Source organism: Podarcis vaucheri, assembly GCF_965113315.1.
Source record: "Podarcis vaucheri genome assembly, chromosome: 5".
Taxonomy (NCBI): Eukaryota; Metazoa; Chordata; class Lepidosauria; order Squamata; family Lacertidae; genus Podarcis; species Podarcis vaucheri.
Window position 1 is genome coordinate 1050475 of NC_138763.1, and position 25414 is coordinate 1075888.

Consider the following 25414-nt stretch of genomic DNA (forward strand, 5'->3'; position numbering starts at 1 on the left):
CATTCCCCAAGATTGGGCTAGATGACCCTCCGCGTCCCTTTCAGCTCTATGAGGCTATGAATATTCAGCTAAAAGTTAGTAGAACAAGTTAGTGGGATTTCAGAAACAAAATTAAGTGCAGATCTTTCCCACGACGAACATCAGTTTTGATCACAGCATTAAAACCCCAGAAATTGCCATGCTGAAAGACAGTGCTGTGAGAAACCTTTCACAGACAAGGAACTGCTGCAAGATCGCTGCCAGGACCCACAACCAGAGTCGAATCAAGGATTCATTGGTTGGTATCAAATCACAGCGTCCGATGGGGATGGATTGGATTAGATTAGAACCGTTTTTTGGGGAGGGGGGAGTGAGAGAAGAATTGCACAGCACCCCCCGTGCCTTTCAGTCATCACCTTTCGCTTCTGCTGGGAGGAGCCTGGGCCCAATTGGTCAGTGGCTCTGCGCGCCTCCTCCTCTTCGTGCTGCTGGATTTGCTGCTGCAAGAGAATGAGCTCGCCCAGGAGACCCTGCCGCAAGTTTACAATGAGGAGGAGAAGGGAGAAAAATATGGAGGTGAGGGGAGCGATAATGGTCAACCAAAGGGTGCAACACAAAGGCAGGCAGGGGCACGGAAAAGGGGGGGGCTCACACAGACACCACAAGAGAGGAACAGAAATCGAGGCGCCACAGCCGCTGCTTCCTAGGGGCATTTAAGGCCCCCTCCAGATGTCCTTTTTATTGTGCATCCATGATGATTCACGCTCACAATGCTATCAGGGAGGTTACACTGTTTCAGCTGCAATCGGCCCCTATCCTGCAGTTTGCTGCGAAAAATGTCCTATTACTGCATCCACGACGTGCAGCTGCAAACGCCCACAATGAAAGAGCAGTCTGAGGAGGCCCTCAGAATTAAAGTTAAAGGTGTTTTAAACAGTGTTGTCAAGACACAGGTGCTTTGAAGGGACAACTGTCACTGGAATGCAGGAAGCCTGCTGCCTTGTGCCAACTCTGAGCATTGGTCCAACTTGCTTAGTATTGTCTACACAGACTGGCAGCAGCTCTCCAGGGTTTGAGGCAGAGGAGACACCCAGCCAGAACTGGAGATGCCAGAGATTAGACCTGGGAGCTTCCTCAGGCCAGGCAGACGCTCTGCCCCTGAGTTCCAGCCTGTCCCCTTGTCCCCAGGGCTGCTTAGGGAAATAGGCAACATCCAAGCCAAAAGAAAATGGGCGTTGTCTGAAGAGCTTTTTAAAACCCCAGAAGCCAAGAAGCTGTGGAATAACAAGGAAAGCGAATCTTTTCTTACTTGGGAAGATCATGCCTTCAGGATGAAACTGAAATACACACATCAGCATATCAATTCAGCTATGCCACAAATGTGTACAAACGCAACTGAACAACTGACCCAATATTGCAAAAAAGTAGTAATAATTTCATTTCTCTGAACTCTCTTAAACAGCCCCATGGCTAGAAAACGACTTCAGGGTGGGGACACAGCACACACATGCACAGAGACAAGAAGGTACACATGAAATCAAAATGCACTCTCCTGGGAGATGCATTTTGCAAACACAAACACAACAGGCCTGGAACGAGAAGCCTTAAGAAACAAAGTTCACAGATCCTTGCTATACTCCCAAAAAAGGTCAGTCGTGTTAGCAGTCTTCTAGAACAAAGTGGCTCTGCATCTTGGCGACTGCTCTGAACGAGAAGCTGCCTTCCATCAGGACACCCTTGTTGACGAAAAATAAGCCAAATGTCACAGCACCAGACTGTTTCGTGCATGGCCCTTTTGTCAAACGCCATCACTGGCGACCGCTGGCATCGGGAGGAGATCGTGGAACAGCCTCCGATTCACTGGGCGGAAGGGGAGGGACAAACTCAAAGGAAGCGGAGCAGAGCAAGCAAGAGTGACTTGGGTGGGTGGGCAGAGTCAAGGCTGCGTGTTTGTTCAAAGGACGCAGGTCAGTTAAGCAGCCTCTCGTAAGATGCCAAGGGAAGGGCTGGGGATCATGCAGCAGGACGCACCCAGTCAAGGGTTCCATTGAGGTGAATGTGCTATTCTTTTTTAAGCCATATATGAACTGCCTACAGCCATATATAGCATCTCTGAGTCCAGCTCAAATTTGTTTTGGAAAGAAGGCTTTTAATCTTCATGGCTGCAGGAGGTCTTTGCTATCCTATTGGCCACTCCTGAACATTCCCATAATGCTTAAGGGTGCTGCAAGCATCACGCTAGTGAGATACCTCTATGGTACCAGGAGGAATCGATACTTCCTCAAGGTCTCTTCTAAATTTCTCCCTAACTTTCTCTGCTTCTGTAGTGGAAAGTATCCGGCTTTCCTGAAAACTGGGAAACTACAACAGAGTTGACCCGTGCAAACAGTTGTAGTGCGTAGACAGAAATGATGCAGTTTTTCTTGTGAAAAACTGGTGATGCCACAGGAACAAATAAACAATTTATAAGAAAAAAAGCGGGGGGGGGGCCTACAAAAAGGTAGAATGAAAACCAGTGCAACCTCTCGGCCACGCGACACCATCTCTCAGGCCTTTCGAAGTACTGGTGGCCTTATTTTAGCTGCAGGGCCAGAGAGAAGGCAAAGAGTGATCATTTTGGAAGACAAGCCCAAACGCAGTTTCCCACAGATCAGGAGTGCAATCCAGAAGGAGGTGGCCGTGCCCTTGGGACTGCGATTCCTGCTTTCCAGGGGGTTGGGTGAGAGCCTAGGACTTGCCGATCAGAAGGTCGCGGTTTGAATCCCCGCGACAGGGGGAGCTCCCATTGCTCGGTCCCTGCTCCTGCCAACCTAGCAGTTTGAAAGCACAGCAAAGTGCAAGTAGATCAATAGGTACCGCTCTGGCGGGAAGGTAAACGGCGTTTCTGTGCGCTGCTCTGGTTCGCCAGAAGTGGCTTAGTCATGCTGGCCACATGACCCGGAAGCTGTACGCCGGCTCCCTTGGCCAATAAAGCGAGATGAGCGCCGCAACCCCAGAGTCGGCCATGACTGGACCTAATGGTCAGGGGTCCCTTTACTTTTACTCAACTACTTGGATAAGGCAAGTAGTCGCAAAGACTGTTTACCACCTCCAATACCGGAGGCTGCCCAGCTCTAAATGGCACTTGCTGGGAATCACAAGGGCAAAGGGCGTTGCTGCTGCCCTCGGGTCCTGCTTGGGGGCATCCTGCCCTGGGCACCTGGCTGGCCACCATGAGAACCGGAGGGTGAACTAGATGGGCCCCCTCTGGCCTAATCCAGCAGCTGCAAGGCTCTTCCTGCGCATGGATCTGTGCAGGTATCCTTGTTTCATAAGAGACTGTAGAAACTGAAGAGGGATTTTTGCTCTCTCTCCTCTGGCTGGAACTGCCACTCGGACACATCACTTGAATTTATGGAAAATTTGACTCTCTGGTGGGCTGCTGTGCCAGAGCAAATTCTCCTAAGCAGCTTTTCCGACTGACTAACGTTGCTTGCGTAACCCATCCATTTGAGGTGCGGCCATTTTAAGATCCCATGCCAGGAAAATGTATAGATAGATTTTCATTAAAAAGGTCTTTGGAGTAGCTTACGAAAACTAAACAAAATCCAGATAAAAATACTAATATACATATGCCCATGAATGAATGGAGAGCAACCAAAAATCCAACATCACAGCAACAAAGTCTCACCAGCTTTTCCTCACAGGCACACAGAGTATTAGCAGAGAAGGACTGTGCAGGTTTCCTGTGTGCTTGCCTGCCCGTTGGCTTCTTTTGCCTTCCGAAAGTATTACATAACGGCACACACACTGGAGTCACGTTGCTCCTGCTTTTCCGACAGAGTTCCTCTTGCCCCGACAGTTCAGTGCTAAGACACTCTGGGGAAAGGGTAACCAAGGCAACCCCCAAGCCCAGAACTAAGTAAAAGGTATTTGGGCTATTTGCTCATTTGACGAGAGAGGATGATGCGGAAACAAAGAGGCTGCTCCACATTAGCAGGCCTTGATGAAGAGTGGAAACAGCCACGCTCACCTTCCTAGGAACTAGGTCAGGGGGTGCAGTGGTTAGAGTGCTGGACCGGGACCTGGGAGACCAGGGTGGTTCAAATCCCCACTCAGCCGTGAAGTTCTGGGTGACCTTGGGCCAGTCCCAGCCCCCCAGCCTAACCTGGGAGCCTCAAATACCAGAGGGCTACTGCACACATGTTTTGCTTGCAGGCTTCCCAGAAGCATCTGGCTGGCCGCTGCAAGAAAAGAAATCTGGACTGGATGAGCCTTTGGTCTGATCTGGCAGGCCTCATCGTATGCCTGTATCATGGCACAAGTTGCTGCTGTAGCCTGTAAATGCTGAAACTGCTTGAGTCTTCCATATCCTTGAGGCTGCCTCTTTTCACTCCATGCCACTGGGATAGGGAAGACTGACCTGCAAGGCCATCCCTGTGACTCCACCTAGGCATCAAGGCCAAAGAGCAAAGGCAGCAGAGATCCCTCCCTCGGGAAGCTTGCCTGAGCTTCAGCATTTTCTAGGAGTGCTGAAAGATCCGCACTGCATTGGCCAGCATTTAATAACATGGGTAAAGCAGGTGGGGATTAATTTTGGTGCATCCACAATGCTTAGGATTTTAGTTGGGCATTTCACCTTGCCAGTTTTATTGCTGTGTTTCTAAAAGATGGCTATTGACCTGAGAATGGAGTGCGTTAGAAAATGAGACACACAAGTCGATGCACTTCTGGTTGGGCTGCACATGACCAGCTAGAAATTTAAAGCAGTAGTTCTCTTAACTCCAGGAGGCTCCTTCTGACAAGGTGGGAAGTCTTGGTTTAAACGCTGACGGTTGGAAATTGCTCCATACACCAAGTACGCTCAGGCCTGAGTTTCCAAAGCAGATGCGTCCCACAGATTTCTGACTTGACTAACGCATTGCCCTGCAGAAGCTGCTGGACTTTGACTTCCGCCAGGGTCAGCGGCCACACGGCCAATGGTGTCGGGGTGGAGACAGGAGCTGCAGTCCAGCTACACATTTCCTACCCCTGGCCTGCAATTTCCTTACGCTTGTTTGCCACATAGGGGAGCAGTTCTCCTTCCAAGCTTACCTTCTTGTATTGCTTCTCAGCTTCACATCCCTGTTCCGTAGCTCGGAAAGCCGTCTCCCCGGGAGAACCTGGGAAGAAAGAGGAAGGACTCGCGTCACGTGGCACATGTCACAAAAAGAACAAAGGCTCTTCTTCCTCTCCCTGGTACACAAGGATCTGCCCCCACATACACACATCTGGAGAGATCTAAAGCAGGGGTCAGCAAAATGTTCAGTCCACTGTCCCTCAGAACTTGTGGTGGGCTGGACTATATTTTTTTTTGGGGGGGGGAATGAACGAATTCCTTTGCCCCACAAAGAATCCAGAGATGCATTTTAAATCAAAGCACACATTCTACTCATGTAAAAACACCAGGCAGGCCCCACAAATAACCCAGAGATGCATTTTAAATAAAAGGACACATTCTGCTCATGTAAAAATACGCTGACTGTCCGCGGGCTGGATTTAGAAGGTGACTGGGCCAGATCCGGCCCCTGGGCCTTAGTTTGCCTACACATGATCTACAGCAAGGCTTGCTTGTTTGCTGGGGGTAGCGAATATGCAGTACAACAGAGAGAACACCGAGGTCACTGCAGTCACCCTCAGCTATGTTCACAGGAAGTATCTCTGCTGATGGAGCAGGAATTCACTGCCAGGCTAGTGTGACGTAGTCCACATTCAGGCAGGCAGGCGGGTGGGTGTGGGTGTGTCAGACATGCCCCTCACTGTGGCAGGGGAAGGGACTGCCAGTCTGTCAATGGGTGCAGCAAAAGGTTTTCCTCTATGCAAACAACTGAAAGTTTTAAAATGAAGGATGCACATGAAGCACTGATCTTCTGCTCTCCCTCAGGAACGCTGTTTGCACAAGTTGAAAAACAGAACTTTTATGAGAAGCAGCCATCTTACCTAGCAGACCAGCTTCACAGTATTCTCAAATCATAAAACTTAAAAGTATCCCGTTGTAACTGATGAAACGCCCTTCTACACTTGCCAGGTTCCCCCCCCCCCTTTGCACTGCATTTAGCATTTTTTTAGATGGGGAGGAATGTTAAGGGGCAGGTAAAAAAAGTGCTTTTTACACACCTAATAACAGAAGTAGATCAGAAGCTCCTATGACTTCACTAATCAAATTGTAACCTGTGGAAAACCAGCAAAAAAGGGGAAATAAAAATTATAAATACAAACAAATGGCAAAGCAAATGTGAGACGTTTCCGTCTCAGACACTGCGAGGGCCAGACAGACAGAATGGCAAACTTACCAAATGTGGCACGCCCACCGATACAGGCAGGTGGGTTAAGAATGATTCACAATGAAGTGAAAATTACAATAGACTTTTTTCTAAAAAACTCTGAAAGCACATAGGAGGATCTCATCTACTTGTCATTAGTTTCCAAGTACGTCCCTGACATTCATCCCACTCCCTGGGCAAAGAGCAATCTGCTCAGAGAGGGCAAATACTGCTGAAAGGAGACAGAGAGAGGCCGCTGCCCGCTTCCTGGCAAGTGGTAGCCCCACAATGGCAGAAGCCTCCAAGTCCCTGAACCAAGAAGGTATTGGTGACAGAGGCAGGGCCCTGCTAAGCATTAGCAAAGGCTCAGTACGATGGAAACGGCTGCTTCAGATGTGATAATCTGGGAGGAAGGACTGCAGGGACCTGAAAATGTCCAGCAGCCATCACTAAACCAGAGGAGCCCTTTGCCCATGCATGGCAATATGTTCAGATGCTCACGTTTGCATAAATGCCCAAACTGCCCGGGGGGGGGGGGAGGAACTGGGCACTGCGAAGCAAACATTCAGTCCAACACTGTTTAAGTCCCCAGAAAGGGCAGGTTTGTATAACTCAACCAGATGAAAAATTCCCTTACCAGGTGTGAGGAAACCCGACAGTGATCTGAGGCTCTCTCCAATCTTCTCGAAATCAGGCAGCAGCTTAGCGAGCTCTTCTGAATCAGGAAGAGCTTTTGTAAGTTTTTCTAGGAAAAGCAAAGGGAAAGTTAGCCCCTTTGGGGTTGTTTTAGGTAAAAAGGACAGCCTGTCATCTCCCTAGTTGGGGAGTGGCGGGGGAAACCCGGCCAGATGGGCAGGGTATAAATAAATTCTCATCATCATCTTTAACCTGGACGGTTATGTTCAGAATTTCTTAATGGCTCTTTATATACTTTAGCAAGCTCTACTGCAGAAGATTTCTAAATGTGTTTCATAAATGATACACCATACCTTCCCAATACACAGGAAGTCCTCTGAACACATACAGAAGTCAGAATCCTATCAACATTTAATGGGGCCCAGTCAGCTTTGAGATATAACAATTCAGATGCAAGCACCTCACTATTTTAACGTATCCTGTGCAACTCGTTTTATGAATGGGAAACTGCAGCTGAGAGATGGTGTTGGCTTCAGAGGTGCCACACCATTGAACCCAGACCTCCTGGGACCCAAATATAAGAACCGTGCCAACAGAGCTGGAAGAATTATCTTGCTCCTGAAGGAGTTACAGACTTAGCTTGGCCCCTGCACCAGCAAGGATGGCCTTGTTTCTAAGCAGGTGGCAGTGAATCAGAAATTCCAGTTCCTTATACCGTATTTTTCGCACCATTGGACGCACTTTTTTCCTCCTAAAAAGGAAGGGAAAATGTCTGTGCGTCTTATGGAGCGAATGTGTGGTCCCTGGAGCCAAATCGCTGTTGCCCTACGCTGCTGGGGTGCTCTTCGGGGATGGGGGGAGGAGCCACGGTGCTCTGCCGGCTGCCTCCGCTTTCCCCTGAAGCCTCGGCAACGTTTGCAAGCAGCGGGAAGGCTGTGCGTCTTTGCCCTGCGCTCCTGGGGTGCTCTTTGGGGGTGGGGGAGGAGCCACGCTGCTCCGCCTATAGCTTTTGCATTCCCCCTGAAGCTCCGACAAGGTTTGCAAGCAGAGGGAAGGCTGTGTGATCCTGGGGTGGAGGGGGGGAGGAGCTACACTGCTCTGCCTACAGCTTTTGCATTCCCCCTGAAGCTCCGACAAGGTTTGCAAGCAGAGGGAAGGCTGTGCGTCTTTGCCCTGCGCTCCTGGGGTGCTTTGGGGGGGGGGAGCCACACTGCTCTGCCTATAGCTTTTGCATTCCCCCTGAAGCTCCGACAAGGTTTGCAAGCAGAGGGAAGGCTGTGTGATCCTGGGGTGGAGGGGGGGAGGAGCTACACTGCTCTGCCTACAGCTTTTGCATTCCCCCTGAAGCTCCGACAAGGTTTGCAAGCAGAGGGAAGGCTGTGCGTCTTTGCCCTGCGCTCCTGGGGTGCTTTGGGGGGGGGGAGCCACACTGCTCTGCCTATAGCTTTTGCATTCCCCCTGAAGCTCCGACAAGGTTTGCAAGCAGAGGGAAGGCTGTGTGATCCTGGGGTGGAGGGGGGGAGGAGCTACACTGCTCTGCCTATAGCTTTTGCATTCCCCCTGAAGCCCCGACAAGGTTTGCAAGCAGAGGGAAGGCTGTGCGTCTTTGCCCTGCGCTCCTGGGGTGCTTTGGGGGGGGGAGCCACACTGCTCTGCCTATAGCATTCGCATTCCCCGTGAAGCTCCGACAAGGTTTGCAAGCAGAGGGAAGGCTGTGTGATCCTGGGGTGGAGGGGGGTGGGGAGCAGCAAATTGCTTTCTCTCAGTGCCTCCTAATTCAACTGCAAAGGATTGCCTAACCGGATTCTGAGCTCCATTTGAAGTTTAAAAATACTAAGTTTGGGGATTTCTTCAGGTAGCAGTTTTGCAGAAATAGTCATAAATACATGCAAAGCATTTCCACAATTCAGTATTAGTGAGCTCAGCTAAAACCGAGCAGGCATCTGGCTCAGTAACAGTTTAAACTAAACAACTATAACCAAAATAAAAAAATTCCTTCCAGTAGCACCTTAAAGACCAACTAAGTTAGTTCTTGGTATGAGCTTTTGTGTGCATGCACACTTCTTCAGATACACTGCTCTGTATCTGAAGAAGTGTGCATGCACACGAAAGCTCATACCAAGAACTAACTTAGTTGGTCTTTAAGGTGCTACTGGAAGGAATTTTTTTATTTTGACTATGGCAGACCAACACGGCTACCTATCTGTAACTGCAACTATAACCAGACATCCTGTGTGTTTGTGTGTGGACCATGTTCCTAGCAGCTAATCTTTATTGCTGAAAAGAGGCACTGATTTTCCACTCCAAATCTATAATTCATTATACAAATTCTTACAAGTACAGTCCACCTATACCAAACCAAAAACATTGTGTTCTCTTGTTATTGAATGGGAGCTATTTATCTGCCCTCTTTTCCTCCTCTGTTCTTTGCTCAATCACTCCATTTCCCACTCTTTGAATCTTCCTTTCAAAACAACCAGGCCTGTTTTGAGAAAACTTCAGAGATTTAGGATCTGGAGCGCAATCATTGGATCTCTTTGCTGTTCCTCCATACTCCAAGCACTTCTCATTTGCACAGCCCTGGTTTCTCTCCCTGACTATTAATATTCTTGATTAATAACAGTAAAATGCTCAAATTTTAATTTTTGTGACTGCTGCCAATACTGACTTCCCAGTGATGATGAAAACAGCTACATTATAATGGAATGTCTGTCCTTTTTCCATTCTCTTCATTATATATTGTGGCTCGCTTTAAAGCAGCAAAGTGGACAGGAGCCACCCACTTTGCTGTTTTAAATAGTTTAGTACAACATTTGAGTTGGATTTTTTCTTCTTATTTTCCTGCTCTAAAAACTTGGTGCGTCTTTTGGTCAGGTGCGTCCTATGGAGCGAAAAATACGGTACTTCTCGTGCAAAACAGAAAACATGCCTATCAGTGACACAGTAGGCTGAAACCCCAAAACCCCGGGAGCGAGATGTTAACTTCTGGGGAAACTCTGGTTTCCTGGCAAACTGCTTCAGAGCAGGAGGGCGGCAAGATCCTGGGGAGACCAGCAGGAAGCTGGCTGGAAGCAAGGAGCCATCAGGAAGAGGAGGAGAAAATCTCTCAGGCTGGGAAGTATAAATTCTCCTGGGCCAGAACTGCAAACATTTTAAGGGAACCAGTCCTGCGCTACAGTTAAGGCAGGTCCAGCTCTGCTGCAAAGGCTGACTCCATGACTCTGGTACCAGAGCCTAGGAAGCGTTTATAGCAATGTCTTCTTCTTATTATTATTCGGCAATCCCTCGTAGCCGAGTAAGATTGTCTCCCATAAACACGGTTTTAAGAGTGAGTCCGTAAGTGACTATGGAGGCCAATTCTGGATCCACACGTCCTTCCACAGTGGGGACATTGGTTTCTGGGCGGGAGTTGATCACAGTGAGGGTTTGCCAAGTGTTCCTTCCTCTTAGCACGTTTCTTCCTTTCATCCTGAGTTCAAGCATTTTCAAAGCCCATGACACCTTTGGTAAAGGCTGTTCTCCAGTTGGAGCACTCGCAGGCAAGTGTTTCCCAATTGTTGGTGTTTATACTACATTTTTAAAGATTTGCCTTAAGACAACGGTGCTCCTCCCAGAACAGCAAGAAGGAGCCCATCTCCCATGCCAGGCCAAGGCTCCATACCAAACGGTTATGTGGCATCTCAATCTGCATTTCTTATGGCCTCCCCCCACCCTCAACTGCACTCTTGAAAAGCCATGTGTGCTTTTGTACTATTTAACAGTACACTGCTTGACTGTTAAAAAACCCCTCAAAGTGGTACACAAAAACATTTTTTTTAATTGGATGGGATTTCATTGTTTTACTGCTGGAGTATATCCTTTAGTATGAGCCACACAGAGATTTGGAGAGAGTAAAATAAATAATATCAGGGAATATTATGCAATAAAAAGTTTGGTTTTCTGATATGTATTTTTTTTAAAATCCCCAGAAATGATGCCTGTCCCTTTGTATAAATGATTATCAAAGTTCCACAACAACTTGGCATCAGAGGAAAAATGAAAAGCCGGCACCAACCGAGGTCAACGTATTCATCAAGTTCCCATATGAAGTCAGGAATAATCCACTTGTACTCAGTGAGATCAGGCACCATCTCCTTCCATTGGTCATATGTCTAAATTAGAAGTGAGAAAGACATCAACAAACTTTTGCATTAGCTACTACGATGACTAGAACAAAATTGCAAGTCTGCAGTGTACAAGACTATTCCTTCCTCCAGCCTTCTGACTGAATAACAGAATTGGAAGGGGACCCTTGCAGTCATCTAGTCCAGCCCCTGCAATGCAGGGATCTCAACTGAAGCATCCCTGACAGAGGGCCACCCAACCTCTGCTTGAAAACCTCCAAGGAAGGCGACTCCACCACCTTCCAAGAGAGCCCATTCCACTCTCAAACAGAATGTTCTTCCTAATGTTTAGTCAGAATACCCTTTCTTGTCATATATACCCAAATCAGTGGGTTGCATTTATGTTTTTAAAAAGTAATTCATCAGCACCAGGTCCTTTTTCAAGTTGCCTTTTGAGTCTGGGAACTTCACATGCAAAATGGGCAGGAGATCCCTTTGATCAGGACAAGGGCCAAAGAAGAGCCCCAGGAGGGCGCTGACCTCGCAGGGTCCACCTCAGTTTCGTTGACTGGCTTATCACTGAGCTCCATATGATCAGTGCTTCTCCTCCTCACCCAAGGCTGAGTAAGACCACCTGGCTGGCCCTGCCTTTCCCGTGGTTGAAACTATAGAAGAAGCAGCTGCCTAGAGGTTGCCAGCCTTTGGGCAGACATCCATCTGCTCCTTGTGCTGCTGAGAAGAAAACCAGTCAAACCAAGCTGTGCCTTTTTGCCCCTGGTGAGGAATCTCCTTCCCAGAGGGGTTCTGTCTGCTCAGCAGCACTCCCCAATAAACTACTTTGCAAATTACTGTGTGTTTGAACTGCATAATAATGGTAGATTGAAGTGTGTTTGCTTTACTGATAAGTTAATGTGCATAATGCAACCATATTGTTTTGCTGACAGAAATGCTAGATTTCCAGTGCTTTGGTACTGCTGTGAGTAACTATGAGCTGTGTTGCAGAAGAAACATAATACAGGCAGCTAGAATTCATAGGTGAAGGAGCCGTGGCGGCACAGTGAGGCAGACGCACATGTAGAATAGGACAGCTCATAGCCCTCAAAAGATCTTTGCCCTCCTGTAATTTGCAAATCATCTCATCAGCCACAATAACCACCTGGTGATAAGAACTATAATCGGCTTATCCAGCTGCTTTAATCCTGAGCTTTGCCTGTTTCAGGGAGTATAATTGGGAGAGGGAATATAAAACTTTCTCCTTCCCAACTTCAACCTCTGCACATCTCTCATGATTCCACCACCATCAAAACCAAGTTGCTTCTTGCAGCACACCTCAAATTAGGAGATGCCACTACAGCTTGGAGCAGGAGGCAAGGGGACTTCCCCATTCAGAAAGTAGCAGCAACACTCCAGAGGACTTCTCCACTTCTACTGATGCTTCACATGCAAGAAAGGGAAGGAAGGGTACCCTCTCCTGCCATCAGTTCATGGCACCATCACTAGGGAAGAAGAAATGTAGAGAGCACCATCCTAGAGAAACCTAGCTCCATCTTGAAAAGCTATCTTTTCACTTCACCCCAGGTGAAACGTGAAGATGGTTGAGAGCAGTGTTTCCTAAACTCTCCAGCTGTTTTTGAACTACAATTCCATACATCCCTGACCACTGCTCCTGCTAGCTAGGGATGATGGGAGTTGTAGTCCAAAAAACAGCAGGCGACCCAAGTTTGGGAAACACTGGTCTAGAGGCCTGGAGCAAGGAGAGCCCCCAGGAAAAGTAAGGGGCTGGCATAAATTTGATGAGGGTTGGAGCAAAGGCTGGGGCTTTCCCACACTGAAAAGCAACCCTATTCCACTCCTGGATCTGAAGGAATATCAGCTAGGAATTTGGTAACTCTTTCATTGTCCTTTTGCACCATTTGCATAAGTCTGTGTTTGCAAGATGAGAACCCACTTCCTAGATCAGGGCCAATCTTGGCTCGCCAGGGGCTCCAACCTGGCCAAGGGTTCCACTGTTACTCAACCACAGGCAACTTCCCTTGGCAGTCCAAGGGTTCTTGCACAGCTGTCAGCAACTGAGCCGAACCGCTCAACTGCACCTGTGAAAAAGGCACTCCCTGAAGGCACTTAAAAAAATCTTGTCAGAGTCTGTCACTAAGGTAGCTGATCTTACTTTCTATGAAGCAACTTCCTTGCCTTAGATCAACAACTGTGTAGTGTCCATCCCCAAACCTTTAGTTCTTCTGACAATGAGTCTAGAGTCACTGTGCCAACACACCGTACGGATGGCACAGACCAGTCACTACTCCAGAGCTAAGTACCTTTTTGGCTGTGTAGCCACCGCCCACAGCAGATCCTAAGACGAGATAGCGAAGCTTTAGAAGCCTGGAAGCCACTCTGGCTAGCCAAAAGGTCCTGTAGGGCTGGGATCCATGCTTTACAAGGAGGAGTTTGCTGCTGCGCAAGGGAAGGTGATTAAGAGCAGAGAACGGCTGCGCTGAGATCCGTAACGGCAGCCTTTGAAATCTGGAAAGAGGATGGCGGGAATGATGAATACTCCGGGAAATGAGATGCAGTTTCTGCAGCGGTGACTTCCCTCTGACTCCATAGGTCCCATTTGCTAGGTGTTGACAGACAACGCTGAAGGAGAAGACAAAGAACTTATTTGCACATGCAACGCTGTTCCAGCCTTAATCAAGATTCTAATCTCCCACCCGCAGAACTACTCAAAGCAGACCCTGCACACCAGCATCCCATTCTGCTGAGCACCCCCCCCAGCTGTCCCTGAACCACCAGCTGCTGACTCCCAAAAGGTAGCGCAAGATTTTCAGTAGCCGGTTGCAAGGCGGGGGGGGGGGAGTATTGGGAACGGAGCAAAGGGTAAGGCTTGCTGCACCAACAAATAACTACGTGGGATTGTGGAAATTGCTCTCTCTGCTGAGGGTCTCCTCAGCATCCTGCACATGAGCACAGATCACAGGTTTCAGAGTCCTCACCCAAGTCTCTGTGAAATCCTGGGATCAGAAACTTATGAGTATGGAGAAGCACACAAGTGGTCATCCTATGTTATCGTCTACGTACATCATGGTTAAGGTACAGTACCTAACCAATAAAGAAACCTACATTATAACACGCCAGTCCAATTGTCAGGTCCTAAGCAGTAAGGAATGAGGTAAGTCGCTACATGGCCCTCATGTAGCTGGCCGGACATGAGGAAAACACAGCCACGTGCTTTTGCTGTTACAGGAACATCACAGCCAGATTAAAGTCTTTATAAAACTCCCAATTCAGTGGCCACCGAAACACAGAAAGTTCCTTTCAATCATGCATTGGCTAAAAAAAAAAAAATGTCACTGCAACTTGGGACCAGCTGCTTCCTTGCTGCAGAGTTGCAAGGAAAGCAAGCACTCCAATGCTAGGAATAATAAATTATTATTATTACTTATTATTATTATATAGATGGAAGGCATCTGCTGTTGTGGCTGCGAGGAACCCCAGGGGGCCCTTCCAACTCCTCGTTTCTATGGCTCTATCATGGTCATTTGTTAAATTTATATGCTGCCCTTCGTCCAAAGACCACAGGGAGGTTTCCACCGTCAAAGCACAAAATGCATAACGTAAGAACAGCAGCAAAAAACACCCTGCCTTCATATAGGACAGGCATAGGCAAACTCCGGCCCTCCGGATGTTTGGGACTACAATTCCCATCATCCCTAGCTTACAGGTCCAGTGGTCAGGGATGATGGGAATTGTAGTCCCAAACATAGCTGTCAACCATCCCTTATTTGGCGGGAAACGCCCTTATCCCAACGCCATGGCCCGCTGCTGTCCCTTATTGATGATGTCCCTTAAATTTCCCGGGTTTCATGCTCGCCCGGCTTGGGAGGGAAGCAGTGGCTTGGTGTCCTCCGCCGCGCGAGAGAGTACGCGCATGAGCTACCACGTCTCCATCTCTCCCTTTTCCCCCTCAGGCGTGTGTCATGAGGAGACGGGCGGCAGCGGGGGGGGAGGGCAGGCAGCCCCTCTCTTGCAAGACTTCCGCCGCGCTGCCAGGGTAAGCTGGAGGCGGTGGCTGAGGAGGCAGCCTGAGGGAGGAGGAAGAGGAGGGGATGGGGAGGGACGCAGAAGGGTAGCGCTTCAGTGGCCGCTGCCACGCTGCAACGACCTCATGCTGGGCTCGCGGGTGGTGTGGGCGTGAGTCTCTCTCCCTCCCACCTCCCTCTCGGGCAGGGAAGGTCGATGGAACTCCTTGCGCCATGACGACGGCAGACCTGACGTGCTGCTTAGCATACCCTCCAATCAGTGTGGCATCTTAATGTAGTGATTTCCCCCTCTGCATCCCTTTCATAACTCTATTTTTATAAATCATTTGTCCATCCATAGTTCCAATTTTTACTACAAATTTCTGTCAATCCTACCAATGTAGGTAACTCTTGACAATAGCTTTTCAACTAAATTATAACCTTTCCCCATTCTTGATTAAAGAGGTCCTCTTCCTGGTTTCTAATTCTGCCTGTAAGCTTTGCCATCTCGACGTCGTTCATCAGTTTTGTCTGCCCCTCTCCTTTGGTCAGAGTTGTAGACCCTTAGGATCATCTAGTCCAACCCCCTGAAAAACACACAGTCAGTGGCAGCCAAAGCAGCTCCATCAGTGGTGGATTCCTGTATAAGCTAAGCCAAAACCCCTTATTTTGGCTGCTGATCCCTTACTTTCGAGGCTGCTGGTCCCTTGGTTTCAAGGCTGCTGGTCCCTTGGTTTCAAGGCTGCTGGTCCCTTGGTTTCAAATCTGTAAGTTGACAGCCATGGTCCCAAACACCTGGAGGGTTTGTCTGTGCCTGATATAGGAAGTGCATGCGGCCCGAGGGGCGGGGTATAAATGATAAAGTCCTTATTCTTGTCCACGATTGTCCATCATCATCCTAAATAATAATTTTATTATTTCTACCCCGCCCCCCTGGCAGGGTTTCCCCAGCCACTCTGGGCGGCTTAAAGCAAATATTGTATTTTGATATTAATATTCCTCCACTGTGGAAAGCTTCCCCCCCCCGAGGGGCTGCGGGAGGCCCGGGGGGGAGGGCAGGAGGGGCGCGGGGAGCCATGCCACCCCCTCGGGGGGGAGGCCGGTGTGGGGCCCCCAAGGTCGCCGCCCGGGCGAGGGGGGAGAGGTTAGGCCTGAGGCCTCCGGCTCCCTCTCCCCGCCCCCCCGGCCCTGCCAGGGGGCCGCCCCCTTCCTTCTCACCAGGCGGCGCGGGCGCTGCTCCTCCACATCCCGGCGTCTCCCTCTCGCTCTCTCTCGGCCCGCCAAGGGGCTCCCTCGCCCGGTGCGACGCCCAAAACACGCCGCCGCCGCCGCCCGGAAGCGGAAGAGGCGGGCGGAGCGCTGGGAGGGAGACACCGCGCCGCCCGGGAGACCCCGCCCCCTCGCCGAGGGACATAGACGCACGAAGCCTAGAGAGGCGGCGCCGCGGAAGGGAAGGGGCAGCGGAGCGGGGAGGGCGGGGCAAGGGGTGGGGCTGGAAGGATCACGTGGTGCTGGATGCTCCTCCTCCCCTGGCAGAGCCTCTCGCCGCCAGAAAGGCGGCATCCTCCTCCTTGCAAGCCGCGAGTTCGAGTCCTGCCCTCCCGAGCGAGGAGGAAACGGGCAGAAGAGAGGGGGAAAGAGTAATAATAATAGTAATAGTAATAATAATAATAGTAATAATAATAATAATAATAATAATAATAATAATAATAATAATAATAATAAATAGTAAATAATAAATTTAGCTTAATGGTTGCCATCAATTTGATTTTAATTAATTTTTATAATGAAATATTTTAGAATGTTGCACTATTTTATTGTTGTTAGCCGACCTGAGCCCGGCTTCGGCTGGGGAGGGCGGGAGATAAATAAAATTTATTATTATTATTACAGACACATCACCTTGCCAACAAAGGTCTGTATAGGTAAAGCTCTGGTTTTCCCAGCAGTGATGTATGGAAGTGAGAGCTGGACCATAAAGAAGGCTGATCGCCAAAGAATTGATGCTTTTGAATTGTGGTGCTGGAGGAGACTCTTGAGAGTCCCATGGACTGCAAGAAGATCAAACCTCTCCATTCTGAAGGAAATCAGCCCTGAGTGCTCACTGGAAGGACAGATCCTGAAGCTGAGGCTCCAAGACTTTGGCCACCTCATGAGAAGAGAAGACTCCCTGGAAAAGACCCTGATGTTGGGAAAGATGACTCATGTTCAGCTTGGGGTCCCCCAAGACCCCTAAAGCTTTTTCACATGTACTGCTAGTAAGCCAAGTGTCCCCCATCTTATACAGTCATACCTCGGGTTGAATGTGCTTCAGGTTGAGCGCTTTCGGGTTGTGCTCTGCGGCAACCAAGAAGTAACGGAGCACGTTACTTCGGGGTTTCACCGCTTGTGCATGCGGAGACGGTCAAAATGACATCATGCGCATGCACGGTAGCAGCGAAACGCGACACGCGCAGACGCGCTGTCATGTCTTACGTTCCACTCAGGATGTGAACAGGGCTCCAGAATGGATCCCGTTCGCATCCCGAGGTACCACTGTATTTCTGCTTCTGGTTCTTCCTGCCTAAGTGCAGAACCTGACATTTGTCCCTATTGATTTATACAAATTATGAAGCTCGGCACGCAGAAGGGAAGTGTCTTCAGCATATAGTATGGTCTGGCTTGTATAAATCCATCATTCACACACACACATGTATACATATTTTTATATATGTATAATCACTATAGGGACGCGGGTGGCGCTCTTCTCTAAACCACAGAGCCTAGGACTTGCCGATCAGAAGGTCGGTGGTTCGAATCCCCGCGACTGGGTGAGCTCCCGATGCTCAGTCCCTGCTCCTGCCAACCTAGCAGTTCAAAAGCATGTCAAAGTGCAAGTAGATAAATAGGTACCACTTCAGCGGGAAGGTAAATGGCGTTTCCGTGCGCTGCTCTGGTTCGCCAGAAGCGGCTTAGTCATGCTGGCCACATGACCTGGAAGCTGTACACCGGCTCCCTCAGCCAGTAAAGCGAGATGAGCGCTGCAACCCCAGAGTTGTTTGCGACTGGACCTAACGGTCAGGGGTCCCTTTACCTTTACCTTTATAATCACCACCTGATTCCTGTAATAAAGAAAGTAAAGAAACCTTGACAAAAGAGCTACCATCGTAGGAAACCAGTGTATTATTGTGGTCAGATCCTGCTTGTGAGTTTCCCACAACTGGCATCTGGTTGGCCAGTCTGAGACCTGGATGCTAGACGGAACGCGGCTCCTTTGGCCTGATCTCCGGGCTCTTCTTATGTTCTCAAGCAGGCTCCGAGTGGGAGAGCAACTCTCCTCTCCTGTGGATTCCAGGTAATGGGATTCAGAAGCATCGCTGTCCAGACTGGAGGCAGAGCAGAGCCATCAGGGTCCAGAGCCGCAGACATCTCTCTCCTCCATGAATTCGTCTCGTCCTCTTTCAAAGCCATCCAAGTTGGTGACCAGCCCTGCCTCCTGTGGCAAGGAGTTCCACCGATTAACTCTGCATGTGCGAAGGAGTGAATCTTCCACCGTTCAACTTCATGGGATGACCATGAGCTCGACCGCTAGGCGAGATGGAGAAAAACGTTTCTCTGTCCCCTTTCTCTGTGCCAGGCACCATCACATGAACTTCTCTTCCTCTCCTGCTCCCTTTCGCCCCGCTGAGGAGGTGGGTCTCTCCTTCGGTCGCTGAGCCCTGCCAAAGTTTGGCAGCATGTGGCAAAGTTCATTTGTACTTAGAGAGAGACGGCGATCAATCAAGACCTGCTTTTCTGCTTCTGACAAACACGCTGCCCGGCTCAGAGAAATCCCATAATCTTTCCTGGCGAAGCACTCCCCTTTTTTGGCCTGTCCCCAGCAGAGGAATGCAGCCGGGCTCCGTCTCCCCACCTCCAGCGCTCTCTCTGAACGGGCCAAGGATCTTCTGGCAGCGGATGCCAGAGCAGGACGGGCGAGGAGGGCCAGGTGAATCCTACCTGGAGCCATGGGGCGGAGCTGTCTGTCTGGAGGAAGGTGTGTCCCTAGCCAGCTTCCTTGGCATATAAGGGGTGACCCCTCCCGGGTGTCCTGGCAAGGCTTGCAGCAGCGACAGTGACCCTGGGGAGAGTCCGGGGAATACTTGGAGGCCTCAGGAGACCAGTGCAGGCAGCTTCCCATGGGGAGGAAACATGGAGGGAACCGCCAGGCTTTGCTCAACGAGGGAGAAGAGGCTGAAATGGTGAGTCCCAGACCCTAAAAGCGCAAGCGGGTTGGGTGCGTTGCAGCGGGTTGGGCTGGATGACCTTTGGGGTCCCTTCCAACTCTGCCATTCTATGAGTCCCCCTCTAAGAGAAGCGAGCAGAGAGCCAATGGGAGCTTGGAAATGGAAAGGGGAAAGCTGTCTTTTGCCAGCTGTTTTTGTTGATAAGTGTTTCCTTCTGCTCTGGTGGGTAGGACTTGAACCCAGGGCTTCAAGTTACAGGAAAGGAGATTGCGATTAAACAAGAACCTTCTGACAGGAAGAGCCGTTTGACAGGGGAGGAAGGCGATGGGCTCTCAGAGGAAGTTGCTGAATTAGTCAGGCCAATTTCTTTGTAAGGCAGCGGCCTTAGCTGACCTCCTGGATGTCCCCATCAGCATCCCCAAAGAATGAGCCAGGGTGCAAGAGACAGGACTGGAGGAGGGGCCTCCACCCCCCTCACCTGCCTGCTAGGAGGAGAATAAGATCCAGAGAGTTGTGAGTGAGCAGAGCTGGGAGCAGGAGACAGAAACTCGCTTGCTCTGCGCTGGACCCAAAGCCGGGACTACATCCTATGTATCTGCGTGCAGATAAACCCAGATATCCTAAAGGCACTGCAGGGTCTTTCGTTCCAAGGAAACTGAACCCAGGTAAAGTGCCTTGAACCCTGGATTATCTCTCAGCTCAGAAATTGGGGTGGTGCAGAACATTATGCTAAATATGTGGAACACGTTCAGCTTAAAGCTTTCCCCATGGAGGCTCCTGAACCAAATGGAAACCCTTCTGGGAATACTAAGTTACTAAGTTTCCTGGCCGTATCCTGTCTTGCACAGCAGCAGTCCCTTCAAAGGGTTAATTTCTCCAGATCTCTTTCAACACAATAATTGTTGCCCAGAGGGATTGTGGCTGCGGTCCTGGGCAAATTTACCTTCAGGCAGGAATCCAAACTGAAATCAGACGGATGGCTGTCTGTCATGGATGCTCCAGTTGGAGGTTTCCTGCATTGCTGGGGGTTGGGCTAGATGGCCCCTGAGGGTCCCTACCAACTCTACAGTTCTCCTGTACAAACCTCAGGGCTGCATCCTCTCCTAGGAGGCTGGTCACATAAGCCTTGCGTTTCTGTGGACTATGCTAGACCTGACACTAAGAGCATCCTTAGAAACAAAGTCTGTTTTGAAAAATGGAAGGAGCAGGAGCGGAGGTCCCGATTCTCCTCAGGGCTGCTGTGCTTGCAAAGAAGCGCTCTAACCCTTTCGTCCCCAACTGACTCCGGAGTGAGTCACTGCAAGTGACTGAACCAGCAGGACTCACCCCGACGGCTGTTCCTCCAAAGCGGTAACATCAAGTAATGCTGTGAGTCGTACATCCTCATCTCTGGCAACCGCAGGGACGCCCGCTGCTGCTGCTGCTGCTCCTGTTGAGCTGGTTCCACCGATTTGGGGGGGAAAGTCGCGTTTCCAACAACAGCGAAAAACAGACCGTAAAAGGAAGCGGAAAGAAGATGAACAGCAACGGAGAACGTCGGATTCAAAGGATCAAAGGCTAGACTGCAAAAGTTTAAAAGGCTTGGGAGAGCAAAAAGGTCTGCTCCTGCCCCCCCCCCCAAATGGAAAAGTAGGCGATTGATGGTGGTGGTGGGAGCTCTGTTCAAGAGACCCTCCCTGCTTTCCACCTGCCTCTGCTTTCCATCTGTCCCTGCGGGGGCTTCATGACCACAGAGAGAGGGGAGAGAGTGGGAGCCGCTAGGCTTTGCTTGCAAAATGCTGGTGGACAAATTCTGCTTCTTTAAAGGCCAGCCCTGCAGTGTCCTTTTGTTGCAGGGAGAGGGATCAGGGCTCGGCCGCTGACTTGGCACAGGCAGAAGAAAATGGCAGAGACCCCGTTTCCTGCTCAGCGCTGGGTTCCTGCTTTCTGCAGCGCCCCAGAAGCTCCCCAAGACCATCTAGTTGCCCAGGGCTCAGGGCCGTCTTACCCACAGATGCTAGGGGTGCGGGGCACCTGGGCGCTGGGCTCTCAGGGGCACCAGGCCGAGAGTCCGGGGCCCGAGAGTCGAGTCCAGGGAAGAGCCTGTCCGTCCATCGGAGCTCCGCGGTGGGGTCTTCTGCTGCGGGCGGCTCTGCGCTGTGAGTTCGGGGGCGACCGAGCCAGTGAGGCGACTGGCCAGCTCTGCCCTCCTACGCACCTGGGACTGGGCAACCTGGGGGGGGGGGAGACCAGGCGGATCTTTGCACCCTGGCGCCGCATGTGCTTCAGACAGCCCTGCCAGTGCTCTAGAAGCAGTGCCAAGCCCTGCCCTCATCTGCATGGCACCGTGTGGGGCAGGTGGGCATGGCTTGCCCCCAACAGTCTCGCAGGCCCATTGGGTGAGAGGCTGGCAGGCCAAGATGGGCCAGAGGTTACACCATCATTTCCGAGTGCCCCCCAAATGCCAACACCTTCATGACAACCCTTATGCCACTACAGCTCCTCACTGTGCCACGCAGAGTCCTGAATTCTGGGTGGGTCAGATATAGGATCTCCCATGTGTTTATCTATGTGCTGTGTGGAGAAGTACTCCCAGTGCCTGTTTTCCTCTTCCCTCCTGATTCTTTTTTCCTCTTGTGCCATGTCTGTTAGATTGTCAGCAGGGACTGCCCTTTTTTTAAGGTTTGCCAAGAGCTTAGATAAACTTCAGGTGCTTTGTAATTAATGATGGTGGTAGCATAAACTGAATTTAATAATGAAAAGAGTGATTTTAAAGTGGTGCCGAAGAGCCAACGGGAAAGCCTTTTGGAAGTCTCTTGTGAGAACTCCCGCTCTTGGCATGCCGGGCCCCCCGAGGATTGACCAGAAGTCAATACGGCCCTCGGCCTTTAAAACCTTGGCCGCCCCCCACCTCCCCAGTGTCTGCTGCAGTTTCAGACGTGGCTCATCTCTTAGGCTAAACTCCCACTTGGTTTTCCTTGAAGACGTGCCATCGGGGTCTCTGGTGAACGCGCAAGTCCTGCAACTGCAGCAGGCAGCCGTTCTGTCAACCCATCAACCGCACAGTTTCGTGCAAAAACTGGATTTAAAATGTTTGTGGTTTTTGGGTAGTTGTTTCTTTCTGGGTTTGGTATTACTCAGCAATCTGTGGCATGTGCTTAGCCCACAAGCTGTGATCCAAAGGAATGATGCAGATTACGCAACTGTTTCCTTTTGGTCATTTTAATCATCTTTGCGGCTGGACGGAGAGCCGGCCAAGTTAAGGACGGGGTGTTGCTCTGCTGCGGCTGGAGGGTGGCAGGAATTGTGGCAGGTGGGGAAGGAGGGGCAGAAAGAGTATCTGCCATGCAGAGTATCGCCTTCACACTGGCATTTGCCTCTGCCTCTCAAAAACTCCGTCACTTGCCAAGTCATAAGCAGATACTGAGCCTGGATTTGAGGCTTTTCTGTGGTTCCCGTCTCAACTTTTTGTGGTGGCGGTGGCGGGGAAGACAGATACAGTGCTCCTTTGTGCTACACATAGCAAAACTCTGGAACTCCCTCCCACTAGAAGCAGTGATGGTCATCAGCCTGGGTGTCTTATGAACAAAAGAGGTTTACAGACTGTCTCAAGGCAAATCTAAAAAAATGTAGTATAAACACCGACAACTGGGAAACACTGGCCTGCGAGCGCTCCAGTTGGAGAATAGCCTTTACCAAAGGTGTCTTGGGTTTTGAAGACACTCGAACTCAAGATGCAAGGGAGAAACATGCTAAGAGGAAGGCACACTTGGCAAATCCACACCGTGATCAACTCCCACCCGGAAACCAATGTCCCCACTGTGGAAGGACGTGTGGGTCCAGAACTGGCCTCCACAGTCACTTACGGACTCACTTTTAAAAACTGTGTTCATGGAAGGCAATCTTACTCGGCTACGAGTGATTGCCAAAGAGAAGAGAGAAGAGGATTAGGCAAATTCGTGGCTGTTGAAGGCTACTAGCCAGGAGGGCTTTGCTGTGCCTCCGCAGAGAGAGGCCACCAGCTGGGATGACTTTAAAAGAGAGGATTGGACCAAATCATGGAGGAGGAGAGGGCCAGGGATGCTTCTGAATGCCAGTTGCTGGAAACTGCCCAAAGAGAGGGTTGCTCTTCTGCCCGGATCCTGCTTGTGGTTCTCCCGTTGGGCCACCAGGTCGGCCACTGTGAGAACAGGATGCTGGCCAGGATGGGCCGCTGGCCTGATCCTGCCGGCTTGTCTTATGCTCTTCTGTTCCATATCCCAAGCGGCTTCAGGGGCAGGTTGGTCTCTCAAGCTCCTCCATGTCAAGAGGTCTGAAAGACACCTGCTCAAAAAAGCAGATCCATGCAGATTCCATGCATTTTTCATTTGACCAGGGGAACACAGGAAGGATGGATTGTGATTGACATATGCAAATAGTTACAACACAGTTGAGCAGTTGGGGGAGTGGTGCAGAAAAAAACAAATTACTCCTTAACTTAAAGAAAGCAAAAGAGACCATTGTGGACTTTAGGAAATGTAAATTGAATATTCAGCCACTTATTATTGAGGGGAAGTGCGTGGAACAGGTCTCGGTGTTTCGATTTCTGGGAATGGAGTTGAGAGACCACCTAACCAGGGGAGAAAACAGCAAAGACCTCGTGAAGAGAGCACAGCAGAGGTTATATTTTCTGAGAATCCTCTGGAAAAATAATCTCTCCAAGGACCTGTTGATGGCATTTTACCATTGCACTGTGGAGAGTGTATTGACTTATGGTCTGTGTGTGTGGTTTGGGAGCTGCACGGCCAGGGAAAAAACAATGCTGTCCAGGGTTGTCAAGACTGCGGAGAGAGTAATTGGGCGCACTCTTCCCACCTTGGATCAAATCTATGCTTCCAGGTGCCATAAGAAAGCTGCAGAGATAGCGCAGGATAGTGCACACCCCGGAAATAATCTCTTTCAGCTTCTGCCTTCTGGAAGAAGGGACAGGGTTATAAAGACTAGGACTAACCGCCTGAGAAAGTTTCTACACAAATGCCTTTCTGGTTCTAAACACAGCATGAGGAGTCTCTATAGTATATTGTATTTTAAAATGGGGTTTTGAGTTTTTAGGTTTAGGTTTTAGATTTTCAATTTCATTGTTCTGTATGGGACAATGACAATGACAATAAAGATATCGTATCGTATCGTATCAGTTAGGGAAATGGGGTTGCAGCTCTACCTGGAGAAGCCATCAGGAAGTGAACCCGGATCCTTCAGCATGCCGGACAGACGCTCTTCGTCTTATCTGCCTGCTCTTTCCCATTAAATTCCAAAGTTCCCTTCTTAGTATTGTCAGGGCTGCCCAGGAAAACATTGTGGGGTTGTGTATCAAATCTCTCACATACACACATGGTCAATGAACAGAAATCAGAGAGGAGCTTGTGTAATTTTCCGGAGGTGTAGCCTACAGAATCCCTATGGTGTGGGGCTGGTTACAATTTCAAATTGCATGTAAACCTGGGAGGGGACGGGAAGCACCTACCCAGGGCCAAAATGTCTGGGATGGCAGAGTTGGAAAGGGGCCCAAGGGGGGGGGTCATCTAGCTCAGCCCCCAGGAATCACAAACACTGAGGCTTCCTGCAATCTCTCCTTAGGCCAGGGGTCAGCAAACGTTTTCAGCAGGGGGGTGGTCTGCGGTTCCTCGGACCTTGTGGGGGGCCGGAGTATATTTTGGAAGAAGAAAAATGAAGGAATTCCTGTGCTCCACAAATAACCCAGAGATGCATTTGAAATAAAAGGGCACATTCTACTCGTGTAAAAACACGCGGATTCCTGGACTGTCTGCGGGCTGGATTGAGAAGGCAATTGGGCCAGATCCAGCCCTCGGGCCTTAGTTTGCCTGCGCATGCCGTAGGCTTTTCATTCAAGGAGCTTGTAGGTGGAGGTGTGGGGCGGAGGTGCTTTGAACACCCAAAACAAAGATAGCAGCCGCTATCAGAATCCCAAATCGGACTGGAAATTCCATCCCCAAAGCTCCTCATCTTCCCGCAAAACGTCCCAACCTCTGGCATTTATGCACACCTTCTGCCTTTAATCCCTTTGCCCCGTGCATCTCAATATTCTTGAAGATGGCCTCGGAGGGTGTGGGCTGTTCTTAGATTAGCATCTCGGAGGCAGAGAGCGCAATGCAGGCATGCGAGTTTTGGGTGGGCAGAGATTCAGGAAAGGGGCTGATTCACGAAAGCTGGTGAAA

General features: G+C 50.0%; 2 protein-coding genes across 9 annotated transcripts in view; one reads left to right on the plus strand and one right to left on the minus strand.

Moving 5' to 3' along the window:
* The window catches only part of OPA1 (OPA1 mitochondrial dynamin like GTPase), a 64355-nt gene extending 47988 nt beyond the window's left edge, over positions 1-16367 (minus strand). For 2 of the 5 annotated variants that reach the window (XM_082223987.1, XM_082223988.1), the window contains exons 1-7: positions 16234-16367; positions 13315-13633; positions 10951-11047; positions 6898-7005; positions 6115-6168; positions 5053-5120; positions 396-509 (exon numbers count right to left, since the gene is read on the minus strand). In XM_082223987.1, the coding sequence (XP_082080113.1) occupies positions 396-509; positions 5053-5120; positions 6115-6168; positions 6898-7005; positions 10951-11047; positions 13315-13633; positions 16234-16262 (789 nt within the window). In that variant the 5' untranslated portion in view covers positions 16263-16367. The remainder of the gene's footprint in view (positions 1-395; positions 510-5052; positions 5121-6114; positions 6169-6897; positions 7006-10950; positions 11048-13314; positions 13634-16233) is intronic. The other 3 variants (XM_082223989.1, XM_082223990.1, XM_082223991.1) reach the window with 3 other exon arrangements.
* Positions 16368-18100: 1733 nt separating this feature from the next.
* Positions 18101-25414, plus strand: part of LOC309533030 (putative cation-transporting ATPase 13A4) — a 77145-nt gene continuing 69831 nt past the window's right edge. For 2 of the 4 annotated variants that reach the window (XM_082223937.1, XM_082223939.1), the window contains exon 1: positions 18101-19235. In XM_082223937.1, coding sequence (XP_082080063.1) covers positions 19173-19235 — 63 coding nt within the window. In that variant the 5' untranslated portion in view covers positions 18101-19172. Of the gene's footprint in view, positions 19236-19840; positions 19886-25414 lie in introns of those variants that run through there. The other 2 variants (XM_082223940.1, XM_082223938.1) reach the window with 2 other exon arrangements.